The 13,482-nt window shown below is 44.4% G+C and overlaps 1 protein-coding gene across 2 annotated transcripts in view; it reads left to right on the forward strand.

Annotated features, from left to right (window-relative positions):
* The window catches only part of LOC307225673 (TGF-beta receptor type-2-like), a 45,669-nt gene that overhangs the window by 28,627 nt on the left and 3,560 nt on the right, over positions 1-13,482 (forward strand). For both annotated transcript variants that reach the window (XM_079993748.1, XM_079993747.1), the window contains exons 2-6: positions 149-299; positions 1,874-2,076; positions 9,401-10,212; positions 11,405-11,546; positions 13,069-13,196. In XM_079993748.1, the coding sequence (XP_079849874.1) occupies positions 1,944-2,076; positions 9,401-10,212; positions 11,405-11,546; positions 13,069-13,196 (1,215 nt within the window). In that variant the 5' untranslated portion in view covers positions 149-299; positions 1,874-1,943. The remainder of the gene's footprint in view (positions 1-148; positions 300-1,873; positions 2,077-9,400; positions 10,213-11,404; positions 11,547-13,068; positions 13,197-13,482) is intronic.

Here is a 13,482-nt window from a genome sequence, read left to right on the forward strand (position 1 = left end):
CTCTCCCCGTGGATGACGGTATCATAGTACTGTATGTCAATTAATGACCCATGTGTGAACTCAGAATCAGCAGATGAGACATATATACAAAATTGTTCATTCAAACAACTAAAGATGCTCCTTTTGTTTGATGTCTTTTTATTCACAGCACATGACGGCCAAGGAGGGCGGAATGTGAAGAGCAATTTATGTAAGTGGTGTAATAACACGTACCCAGTCTGTAAAGATCAGGAGTGCTACAGCAACTGTGATCTGAGCTCCTATTGTGAAAAGTCAGAGGAAATCTGTGTGTCTATATGGTAAGCAGGCAACCCTCATTAAGCACATCCCTAATGGGCGATGAAACAAACTGTCAATGAAATCAAATGCACAGATAATATTAGAATATGGGTAAAAGGAAATATAAACATTATAAGCAGGGCTTTTTTTAAAGCCGTAACTCACCACAACTCAGTTCTGGTACCTCTCAGGTGGGTTCTGGCACCTCTGTTAATAAAAACATTTACATATTAAATGTAAAATAAAGTGTAAGAACGTAGTTACGGAAAGATCCACACCTAGCAGTTACATTTTCCAACTGCTGCACATTATATCTTGAGGATTCTACTAAGTACAAAGTCACAGTTGGGGACAAGCAATTGACATTTTTAATTTATATGGGAGTTCATCTGATAGGAATGAAAGTGTTGTCCTGTACCTCCCCCGCCCCTTTAAATGTGGGGGTTTTGATCCTGTCTATTTTGGACTTTCCAAGGATGGAAAAACCTTACATTTCCAGGTTCAAGACAACACTATGATGAGGAGGCTGCCATGTGGACACCACTACATCAATGGGGAGGCAGGCAGGTGCAAATCTGTGTTTTGATCCAGTGTGAATAAGCCCAAAGACAACTTTTGGATACACTTCCAGTTGGCATCGGGAAATATTAACAGCCTTGGGCAGCATTCACCTAATGAGCCCCATCAGCAGAAGCCCAGTTGTGCAACAAGACTCCCCCCCCCAAAAGTCAGGAGAACCCCCAGAACAGTATGCGGGGTGAGGAGAGGAAGGGATCTGGCAAGCCGCAGAACATTTGTAACAGGCAATGGTGAATTCCACCCCTTGTACAAAGCACTACGTAGGCTACTGTGTCAAGGTACATTTATAGAATCATAGAGTTGGAAGGGATCCAACGGTCATCTAGTCCAACCCCCTGCAATACAGGAATATCAGTTAAAGCGTCCATGGCAGATGGCCATCCAACCTCTGCTTAAAATCCTGCAAGGAAGGAGAGTCCACAGCCTCCCAAGGGAGACTGTTCCACCGTCGAACAGCTCTTACTGTGGGTGGTGCTGTGGACTAAACCACTGAGCCTCTTGGGCTTGCTAATTAGATGGTTGATGGTTGGCGGTTCAAATCCCCATGACGGGTTGAGCTTCCATTGCTCTGTCCCAGTTCCTGCCATCCTAGCAGTTTGAAAGCATGCCAGTGCAAGTAGATAAATAGGTACTGCTGTGGTAGTAGGTAAACGGTGTTTCCATGCACTCTGGTTTTCGTCACGGTGTCCTGTTGCACCAGAAGTGGTTTAGTCATGCTGGCCACATGACCTAGAAAGCTGTCTGCGGACAAACACCGGTTCCCTTGGCCTGATGTGAGATGCGCGCCCCATAATTACCTTGGACTGGACTTAACCGTCCAGGGATCTTCTGCCTTTTTACCTTTACCTTACTGTCAGAAAGGTTTTCTGTATGTTTAGTTGGAATCTCCTTTCTTGTAACTTGAAACTATGTTCAGGACTGATTTATTATTTGTTTATGAACAAGTACATAAATGTTGGCTTACATTATTCAACCTTCACAGTGATCATTTTTTCCGATTAATTATGCATTTCAGGAAACAAGACAACGAGAGCATTAGAGTGAGTACTCTTTGTCACAACCCGCAGCTTCCCGTGGAAAATGTCATGGTTCCCAAGTATAACACATCCCAGTGTGTTATGGTCCGTCAGCACAATGAGGAGGGGATATTTTACATCTGTGGCTGTGTGAATGAACAGGAATGCAATGACAAACTCATTTTTGAAAAGCACACCAATGGTGAGTATTCTTCCGGGTTTCAGTCCACCTTTCCTCATCTTAGAGGAGATTATTTTTATTCAGACTGTTGGCAGTGGCAGACTTTTGGCTTTAAAATTTCAGTGGCGCCCCCACCTCTCACCTTCTGTTGTTTGTCATTGTGTGTGTTGTTTTTTTATTGGTTTTCACATAATACTTTACAATACAGATGTACCAAAGCCAACACCATTTCCTCCCCATCCCCCCATACATTTACATTTCTATTTCCTCAATCTATCATATTATTCCTTTCTCCTTCCTCCCACTTCCCTCCGTCCCCACTCAATTTCCTCCATATTATACAATTTACAATAATCTTTGCATTCTACAACCTTCTCAAATCATCTATATATTCTTATTATCTTTCCTTACTGATTTTTCTTCCATCAAGTACTTCACATTTTAATCTAGGCATATTAGCATATCTTTTTTTAAGCAATATTTTGCCATATATTCATCAAAACATTTCCACTCCTTTTTTAATTTTTGATTTGACTGATTTTTTATTATAGCAGTTAATTTTGCCAAAATAAAATATTCATTTAGTTTACAAATCCATTCCTCCTTTGTGGGTATAGTTTGTGACTTCCACCTAGCAGCAATCACTATTCTAGCAGCTGTACTTGCATATAGAAAAACCCCACCCCCCTGTTGTTTGTCATTGTTGCGATGCCCCCTGTGTTGCCCTCTCGGTGTAGCACCCAGTGTAGGCAAACTGATTCTGCTCCCCTAAATCCGCCTCTGCCGTTGGGGTGCGTGTGTTAAATCCTTTCTCCCCCATCTTCATCCCCCGTCATTCTTGCCCCTGCTGCAATTGGGGTGAAAGGGGGGAGGAGAGGACTGATATAAAGGCAATGTTATTTGGGTTGAAATGATTGAGTCAATTCCTAGAGAGGAGAAAAAATGACTCTAGCATAATGTAGAAAATGGCTAGACTGAACAATCTAACCTGGTGGATTACAGTGGTACCTTGGTAGTTGAACGGCTTGGCTCCCAAACAAATCAGCATCTGAACGCCACAAGCCTAGAAGTGAGTGTTCCTGTTTGCGAACGTTTTTCGGAAGCCAGACGTCCAACGCAACTTCCGCAGCTTCCAATTGAGTGCAGGAAGCTCCTGCAGCCAATCAGAAGCCACACCTTGGTTTCTGAACCATTTTGGGAGTCGAACGGATTCTCTTGAATTTAGAGAATCAAGGTACCACTGTAGTAACACAGTTGGCCATTTACAGCTGGGGAAATGATGCAGCTATTCACCTGAATTTTAAAAAGCTTCACTTTCTGAGCTCTGAAGTGGGGCAGGGGGAGGAAAGCTGGACAGAACATGAGAGGGGGATGTTTTGTTCACAACATTATAGATTCCCCAGAAAAAGTGAGAGAATGCAGTGTAAATATTCTACAGTAAATGTTCAGTGTGAAAGTAGCCTATGTTGCAAGGCAGGGAAGGAGTTCTGCCTAAGGTCTCGTTGACTGTCAGTTAAAGTACCGTAACTGACCATTAAAGTAGACCAGCAGTAGCCAACAACGTGACCTCTAGATGCTGCTAGACTCGTGAGCCTTAGCCAGCGCAGCTGATGGCCAGGGAAGATGGGAATTGCAGTCCAATAAAATTGGAAGGGCAGCATACTGGCGACCCATGGTGGATTGATGGTTTGACTCCGTAGGCATATGTTCAAGCCAGTATTATTTTAGACTTGTAAGCTAAGCCATCGCTTTCAGTGTTGACCTTATCAGATGTTAGTTTTGCGAGGAATGGGATCTGTTTCCTGCTTATACAGTCTAAAAACAGAGATGGCCCAACCACAGCTCCCCACCTCCCAAACATTCCATTGAAAGTTTGCCTGTCAGGCAAAAACATAAAACACCAGGCTGGGTCATGTGTGGGAAGGAACAAAATGTAGCAGGGAGATGCCTCTCCCCCTCCCTCCTGCCCTAATTGTGGGTCTGCTTAGTTTGGACCAAACTGTGGTAAAGTTTGATGCAGTTTTTGAGCTGTGAAACTGAAACTTGAGTTTATCCAATGTGCAATGATTACGTAGCCTGCTTTAGGAAGAAAATCGCCCCTTATGTCACATTATCAGCTTCAGAATCTATAGCTGAATTATAAATGGTGCTCCAGAAAATTCCACAGGCATGATGGGCAGACTAGTTATTTTAATGCAACATTTAATGCAAATATTTATTTATATGTCATGTGATATTACATATAAAAATCAAGGTTAGAACTGTTGCATCTTAATTGCATGGAAAAACAAGTAAAAAAGCAACAGGAGCAACAACAAACCGTAGTTGGAAGCAAGAGAGCAATAGAATTTTAGTTGAACATGTAGGAACTTAGCATTCTGTGGTTGCTGTCATTGCACACAGTTGATACTGTTTGCTGTGGTCTGGCTTACACATAACACTAACCCAGACCATGGCTAAGTGTGAATGTGCAAGTGTTCAGGTACCAACAGAAAAAATCACAGCCACTTCACTGTTCCCTCAGTCCTCTTGCAGCCATGCTACCTTGAGTTAAGCAATGGTTTGACATGTTAAATCTGTCCAGGGAGAGAAACTTGAGCATGGGTTTGGACATAACATTAAGCCAAATCATACCTTACCTTAGCAGGAGGACTGGAATGAAACAGACTTGATTTTTACTGTCAAAACACACACTTATTCAGGCTTAGCCATGGTTTGGGCTTAACATTATGTGCACACAGGGCCAGTGACTGTTCTATCAACAAGGAATATATGAGCAACCAATTTACTGGATAAAGCTATTGTCCACTTTCTTTTTTCAACACACACCAAGTCCACATAACATAAAACGAAACTGTTTGACAGGAAAAACGTACTAAGAACATGTGGCCGTTGGTAGCCATCACTTCCAGGTTTTGCCAGTATTGTGTGAGGGAAGCCCTCAAATGATTTATCATTTTAGTTATCAGTAAGTTACACTGCGGATTATGATCACATCTTATGGCAGCCAGTGCCAAGGTCAAATGGACAGTGCAGTGGCGGCGACAAAAATCATTGCTTTTCATTATAGACCAGGGGTAGGCAACCTAAGGCCCAATCGCCTTCTCAATCTGGCCCATGGACAGTCCAGGAATCAGCGTGTTTTTACATGAGTAGAATGTGTCCTTTTATTTAAAATGTATCTCTGGGTTATTTGTGGGGCCTGCCTGGTGTTTTTACATGAGTAGAATGTGTGCTTTTATTTAAAATGCATCTCTAGTTTATTTGTGGGGCATAGGAATTTGTCCATTCCCCCCCCCCCCCCATATAGTCCGGCCCACCACATGGTCTGAGGGACGGTGGACCGGCCCACAGCTGAAAAAGGTTGCTGACCCCTGTTATAGACAGTGCATTTTTCCTGGAGGGGCTGCAGGGATACACATACCCCTAAACATTTTGTGAATCTTTGTATTTTTGTCCATTTACTGTATTTCTTTTTCCCGATTTGAACTATAAAATGGTGGTTTTCTTGAGTCAAAATGAGAGTACCCCTAAAAAAAATTTAAGAAAAAAGCACTGATTATAGATATACGGTGTGTGAAGTTTCACTTGGGCCGTTGAGAGTTAGCAGTATGCAAAGAAACTCATATTTTCTTGGCTTCCCTGGATCATTTAAAGCAGTGGCACATTATTGTTTGGGGTTCAGCAAGGAGCATACCATATTCATTATATGCCATTTATCCTCCTACACCCTTCTGAGAGCAGACAAGGACCACAGGAAGGTGGCCAAGGCTATATTATAACTCTGAATCTACCTAATAGAGATTATATTGCTCGATTCAGAATATATCCATTGAGGAATATTTAGATGCCCTCAACATTTCTTGTTTCATTTGACCGTGAGGTGGGTTTTTTCTTTCTTCCAGAACCAATTCATTTCTGGCAGAAAAAGCAGTGGGAGGCACAGAGAAATATGAGGCGATGGTTTTCCTTTTCTTTACATTTCAGCATTTGTTTTCATAGAAAACAACTGCCTGCCTGATAATTCTTCAGGCTCATTTAATGATCCCTGCTACAAGCTGATGACTTTGCAGCCCGGGAGGCAACATACTTAAGCAGCTGATGGGAATTATGTACACAGTTATTACTTCAGGGTTTGCACATAAGAGAAGTCCTGGAAAATCCTCTGAAAACAATTCTGCTTTCCATTGGATTTCACAGCCTTTAGCGATGTAGTCATACCCATCAGGTAAATCCATTAGAGAAGCAGGAGATAGCCAGGCTTCGCGCTTTCCAAAACAAACTCAAATTATATCATTTGAGGTTGATCCTGTGGTTTGAACTCAATGCCTATTTTAGAAACATTCACAGCTTAGCAGAAGTTAGCTGTGGCAGATTTTTATTTTTTTGTAAACTGCCAAGTAAAACAGCCAAACGCTTTGAGTTTCTTTTTCCAGTATCTGAACTGTAGGCTGCACCCACTGAGGTCATGCAGCAAAGGCTTTTTGCTTAGGGGATGGCTCTTGAACTTCTCTTCCTCAGTATTATACTTGGCCAAGAATCCTTTCAAAGATTTTATTTGAATTTCATGAGCAGCAGTGAGGAACTGCACCTATCTCTTTGCAACGGGGAGAAGAGATCATATCTCATATCTTGCCTGTATTGAAAACAACTCCCCTGGCTTCCAGCAGGTTTCCAAGTTCAGTTGAAAGTGCCAGTATTAACTCTTAAAGCCACAAGGTTTATCTTCCTAATACCTGATGGGCCATCTTCTCCCATATCAATCTGCCCATCCACTGAGGTCACTGCCTGAGGCCTTCCTTAAGCTGGTCTCACCATTTGAAGTGAGGTGGGCAGTGACCAAAAAGCGCCCTTTTAATCTAGATCCTCAGCTTTGGGATGCCAACCTTCCTATTGAGACCCATATAGCACCCTTATTGCTCTCATTTGGCTGCCAGGCAAAATCATTTATGCTTTCCCCAGACTTTAAAGAACCTTTAGCATCAATGGTAGCTTTCTTTTTTGTAAACTTAAAATAGTTTCCATTTTTACTAGCTATCTGAATGAACTGTTCCCATTTTAGTTCATTGTGTTAGTTTGTATGCTTTCTTTTAGGAGTTTCATTTTTTAAAAAACGACAACACCTTTAAGCATGTGTACAAATGCACGCACATGGACCTTACTTACGGTTTATTCAAGGATGCAGTCAGTGAGTATCCCTTAGGTGGATCTCAGCATGCAGAAACGTTGCAATGTAAACTCAGCAGTAAAGCTTGTTTCATTGCAAATACTCCCAGCTAATGGGGCAGCAGCAGGTTCACATTACAACCAGCAGGTGGCAGCAACGAGGCTCCTGCAACAGTCTGCAGCATCTGCGAATCAGAGGCGCAAGTACTGTAAGGTGCTATAGCTGCAAGTGCGGTTTACAAACACCCCCATCCTCGTAGTGATTTCAGCCACTAGGAACTGCAGAACAGGATCTTTTCCACAAAGATTAGCCAGCCTGTTCTTCAAGCATTTGGCATGGCTCTTACAGACCTGGCCTAATAGCAATCAATCTGCTCCGTAATCTTCACTTCCCAAGGAAAGATAGTGGTGCCCAGTCTTGGTCTCTTTCCTGACCAGAGCTGCACTTCCAGGGCCACTTGGCTGCAGTGTGAAACAGGTTCTTCCTTGCTGAGTGTGGCTGGAGAGGAGAGTGAGCATCTATGGCAGCTCCACCCAGCATGCTCCTTTCACCGTGATGCATTTTGTGCTTCTTATGAGTGCATTAACAGCACCCACCACTGGGTGCTTTCTGTTTCCCCCCCTACAGAGATTTACCTGTTTAGGTGCCTCTGGGAAATTAAGAGGTCTCAGCAGCACTGCACCCAGCTGCCCCATGATAAAATTAAAAAAAATATGTGAGTTAAAAGGGGGGGGAGTGGAAGGAGTCTTGGGCGTCAGAACCTCTGGACCACGCTCCCACACTGCTGCTGGATGGACTGCTTTTATTTAGCATCCCTTCCTTAGATTAATCTGATCATTGATAGCAGGGCCATTTATATTTTCAAAAGACCTGGAGCAAAGGAGTTACCAGCATTTTCCACCCTTGGTCTCTTGGGTTTATGATCTAAGAGCTGAGTTTTTGTAAAGACTATTCATTTTAGTCGGCAAGAAAGATTTGGCTCTGTCATCTTGAGTGCACATGAAGCTGCTTATACTGTCGTCAGATCTACAGTACATATATACTAATTAACAGCATACCTCAAAAGTCTCCGGCATGTGCTTTACCCAATGAGTTGGGGCTTCTTCCCAGATCAGATCTCCTGACTGTGTCTGAGAACAAAACAGCTAACTTACCAAATTGTAAAATGTGGGGGAAATGTGCCCGTTTCCTAAATGCGTGGTAAAGTGCTGCGATGCAGATGACTGTGGCTGACTTGGTTGTAATCTTTGAGTGGCTACTGCTCTGCCGATAGTTGCTGAGAATAAAATGAAAAGCAGAGGGGGACCTGATACACCATCTTGAGCTCCTAGGAGGAAAGGTGGGATATACATGTAATAATAAACAAAAAAATAATAAATTAACATTTGCCATGTGTTAGACTGCATAGCTATTTTTCCCAAAATTGCACTACAGTGGTACCTCTGGTTACGTACTTAATTCGTTCTGGAGGTCCATTCTTAACCTGAAACTTTTCTTAACCTGAAACACCACTTTAGCTAATGGGGCCTCCTGCTGCTGCCGCGCCACCGGAGCACAATTTCTATTCTCATCCTGAAGCAAAGTTCTTAACCCGAGGTAATATTTCTGGGTTAGCGGAGTCTGTAACCTGAAGCGTATGTAACCCGATGTACCACTGTATATATTAAAGAAAACAGACAACCAAGCAAACCCATGGTAGAAAATGTTAGCACTTGAAATGTTGAGCCCTAGGATACAGAAGGTACATAGGAAGCTGCAGTGGCGTAGCGTGGGTTGTCAGGACCTGGGGCAAGGCAAGTAATTTGCACCCCCTAACCTGTGGATTTGCGCCCCCTAACCCGTGGATTTGTGCCCCCTAACCCTAACCCCCAGATGTTGCGCCCGGTCCCCCCTGCACCCCCCACGCTACGCCACTGGGAAGCTGCCTTATTCTGAGTCAGACCATTGGTCCATCTAGCTGAGAATTGCCTGCACTGAGTGGCAGCAGCTCCCCAGGGTTTTTAGACAAGGAACATTTCCAGCTCTACCTGGAGTAGTTGGGGGTTGAGCTGTGATTCTTCCCCACAAGTTATTGGTTTTATGTTCATTCTTCACTAAGAAAAGCTGTTCATGTTGACTAACTGGCCTATGCGGAGATGTTCTTGCTGTATATTATTTGTCGCTTTCCTTTCACCATAGGATACTCCATGCTACAAAGCAAAGAAATAATTCCCGTGGCAGCCATCAGCCTGTTGCCCCCACTGCTGGTTGCCATCATGATAACAGTGACGTTCTATCTCTGCCGAACCCACAGGCAGAGGAGGAGAGCTAAGGAATGGCCCCAGAAACAAGTCCAGCACCGCCCACTGCCTGAACCCAGCAGAGCCACTAGCTACGATGAGATACTATCTATCAAGATCGACCACCGCGTCGCCTTGAGCACAGCCTGCGCCAACAACATCAACCACAACACCGAACTGTTGCCTATCGAGCTAGATGAGCGAGTCGGGAAAGGGCAGTTTGCAGAAGTCTGGAGAGCAAAGCTGAAGCATGCCTCTTCGGGGCAGTACGAGACGGTGGCAGTGAAGATTTTCCCCTGCGAGGACTATGCTTCCTGGAAAAACGAAAGCCAGATCTTCAGCGATGCCAACCTCAAGCATGATAGCATCCTTCAGTTCCTCACGGCGGAGGAGAGGCACTCTGGACTCCAGAAAGAATACTGGCTCATCACGGCCTACCATAGCCAGGGAAACCTCAAGGATTATTTATCCAGGAATGTTCTGAGCTGGAGGGACTTGCAGAAGATGGCTGGCTCCCTAGTGAGTGGTGTGGCTCACTTACACAGCGACTACACTGCCTGTGGCAGTCCAAAGATCCCCATCGCCCACCGGGACATCAAAAGCACCAACATCCTCATTAAGAACGAACAGGAATGTGTGCTCTGTGATTTTGGGATTGCTCTGAGGCTGGATCCAGCCTTAAGTGTGGAAGATTTTGCAAACAGCGGACAGGTGAGTGCTGTAGAATGAAACCAGCAGAGCAATCCATTCTGCTTGATGGAAAGTAGAAAGATCTTAGCTTCTTTCATGCGCTAGCCATGCAAACAGTTCTGCGAACTGTGCAAGGGGCAGTGGGGGCTGTGCCACTGGCCCCACCCCAAAACATCATTTGATTTACCAATCTCAGCTTCCATGTGTTGAGCATGGACATTTGCATAGCGAAAGTCTGCCTGTATAGTTTTTCCATGTGATCTAGAACCCTGTGTGACTGGGGATCCAGGCCACATGAAAGCCTGCTGCATCTGTAGAGCATGACGCTCATAAGCTTCCCCTGGACAGCCTGTTCAGTGTGTAAATCTTGGGGTGGGGCCAGAAGTGCGGCTTGCTGCCCTTTCCATGGATGGAGGGCCCTTCTACGTGTGAAGGGGGTCCTTCAGAATGGCAAATATAACCCACAATAGCGGCAGCAGGCAGTATGAAAAAGCTCTGAAAAGGCAACGCAGCTAGGGAATTTGCTGCAGGCATTCGGCATGTTCCATAAACAAACATGCAACTATGATTTAAGAGAGCGCCCTGCTTGTTGGTACACAATTGGCTTGGAATCACCTTTGATGCTGAATGACAAATAGCTACTGTGTTCCGGGTTCTAGAGGGTATCTTGTTTTTGGCAGCTAGTTTGTAATCAAAGGCTGGGGCTACTTGATCTTCCCAAGCTCTTTTTGCATTCAAAATCTAACACCACTGCAATACTCAATGTCTTTCCCCTCGTGGTGGAGAAGTGGCAGGGAGAGGAGTGATTTGAGCAGAAAGCTGCCCACTCGACAGCAGAGTGGTACTTCCCTCCATTCAAACTCACAGCTGCCCACAGCACCTTTTGGTTTGAATGAAACAAACAGAAAACCCAGGAAAGAAGCTCTCAATTATTGTCACATCTAATTTGGGCCTTGGTTCCCATCCCAGTAAGGGCTGGTAAGTTTAGAGAAGATTTTACGGTCACCATCAAGTTCCTAAGTTTCAAGTGTACGTTATACTTGGACCCTATACTTGGACAAAAACCTAGAGATAAAGGGGTGGAGCAACTCTGGAGCCCAAAAGGTCCAGTCTGTACCACAGATCTTCTAATGCATTGCAGCCTCCTTTTAACTTGGAATCAATACGACTTCTCTCCTCCAGCCCTTCTAACATCTACTCAATTTATGGTCAGGTGGGCACTGCCAGATATATGGCTCCTGAAGTTTTGGAATCTCGAGTGAATCTCGAAGATCTGGAGTCCTTCAAACAAATGGATGTTTATTCCATGGCTCTGGTTTTATGGGAGATTGCCTCCAGGTGTGACGCCATAGGAGGTAAGTCTATACCAGCAGAGTCTGCTGTCTTCCAAGCCCCGCTTTACAGGTCCACTGGGCAAAACAAACATGGCTGTTCCAAGAAGTTGCCAGAGGGAGGTGGGAGCAAACCTTAGTGCAGAGAAGCTAACCTATGGCCACCCCACCCTAGATGTTGATGAACTAAAACTCCCAATATCTCTATGACTGCCAGTCATGTAGGCAGAGGCTGATGAAAGCTGTAGTTCAGCAAACATCTGGAGGGCCACAGGTTAGCCACTCCTGCCTTAGCAGAAGGATGCATTTCTCAGATGGAAGGAGGGCATCTCTTGCAAAAATGGGTCTCAGGTAGCAAGGCCGGGAAAGGCTCCTGGCCCCAGGACTCAAAAAGCGACACTGCCCCTAAGCCAAGGCAAATAATCCTAGAATAGATGGGCAAATGACCTATCTCAATAGCATGGGGATTTGTGTCACTAAGAGCCTGCTAAAATGAAAGAAAATACAAAGAAGATTGAAGGAAGCATTGGAGTGCAAATGACCACTAAAGGAACCCACATTTCATCAGCAGTAACAAAAATTCATTAACGGGGATTAATTTATTGCTTTAGCATTTCCCGCTACACAATCAGGCTTTGAACTGGTAGCAGCAATGCTAATCTGTCCCACTAATTCAAAGCGATTTGGGCTTGTGCTGATTCTAATTCTCATGAGATGCAAGTCCAGACGCTAACATGTGGAACAGTCTACAAGGGCAGTGTATGGGAAATCTATGGGCAAATGTGTTAACAGGATGGTGGGGATGGGGAGCTATACAGCACTGGTGCAATATGGATTCGGGTTCATTTATCTGTTATTACATTTATACCCCACCTTTTCTCCAAGGAACTCAAGGTGGCATGCAAGGTTTTCCCCCTTTCCATTTTTATCCTCAAAACAAACCTCAGGTTAGGCTGAGAGGCAGTGACTGGCCCAAGGTCACCCCGTGCGCTTCATGCCTGAGTGGGGATTGGACTCCTGGTCTCCCAGGTCCACCACCCTAACCACTACAATAAGCAACAAATACTTAGCGGCCTCTGCTGTGTCCTACAGCGTGGTCCATTAAGGAAGTATCTGTTGTACTTCCACATACACATCCCTCTGCAACTCCACATCTCAAACACAACGGTTTGGCTGTAGGTGCTACTACTTTTAACACTTTACAGGTTTTAAAACAAACTGTGGGCATCAACCAGCCAATACCGTGCTGCCAATACTAAAGGAAGCAAACTTCTTTTCTGAAACATACAGTGGCATTTCGACAAATCTTTAAATGTGCTGTCTGAATTTAAAAGTGTCCCCTGTTAAGAAAGCTTGGCAGCCAGGTTGTGATCAATGAACAGTTCTTCACCAGGTACAGCTGCAAGCCACCACTAGAGGTAGTTTTATTATCCATTTCCCGGTGAATGTTCTCGGTGGCACCACAGCACTGCCCCGACAAGTACATAGTCAATGTGTATCTAAATTGCACGCACATCTAACTAACATCAATGTTGCTTCCTTGCAGAGGTGAAGAACTATGAGCTACCATTTGGATCAAAGGTCCGGGAGCAACCCTGCATGGAGGTTATGAGAGATGTTGTATTGCATGGTCGAGGGCGTCCAGAGATACCTGGCAATTGGCTGGTGCATCAGGCAAGTACAAAAAAAGGAAGGTAAAATTTATGGCTTTGCCACAAGACCACCTTCTTTTGCCTACTCCTCCTCTTGAATTGTTTCCATTCAAGCTTATAACTGAGAACTGGTGCCCGAGTTTGTTTTCTTCTTCCCTCCTCATCCGTTTTGGTTTCTTTTCTTTTTAGATCGTAAGCCTGAGGGCAGGGGCAGTCTTATTTGTTACTGATCTCATGTTATTGATCTCTGGAAGCCCTTTCCTCTGAAGAGCAGGGCAAAAATGCTTTAAATAAATATTTCTGAGCAG

This window comes from Podarcis cretensis (assembly GCF_951804945.1).
Source record: "Podarcis cretensis genome assembly, chromosome: 1".
In the NCBI taxonomy this organism is placed as follows: Eukaryota; Metazoa; Chordata; class Lepidosauria; order Squamata; family Lacertidae; genus Podarcis; species Podarcis cretensis.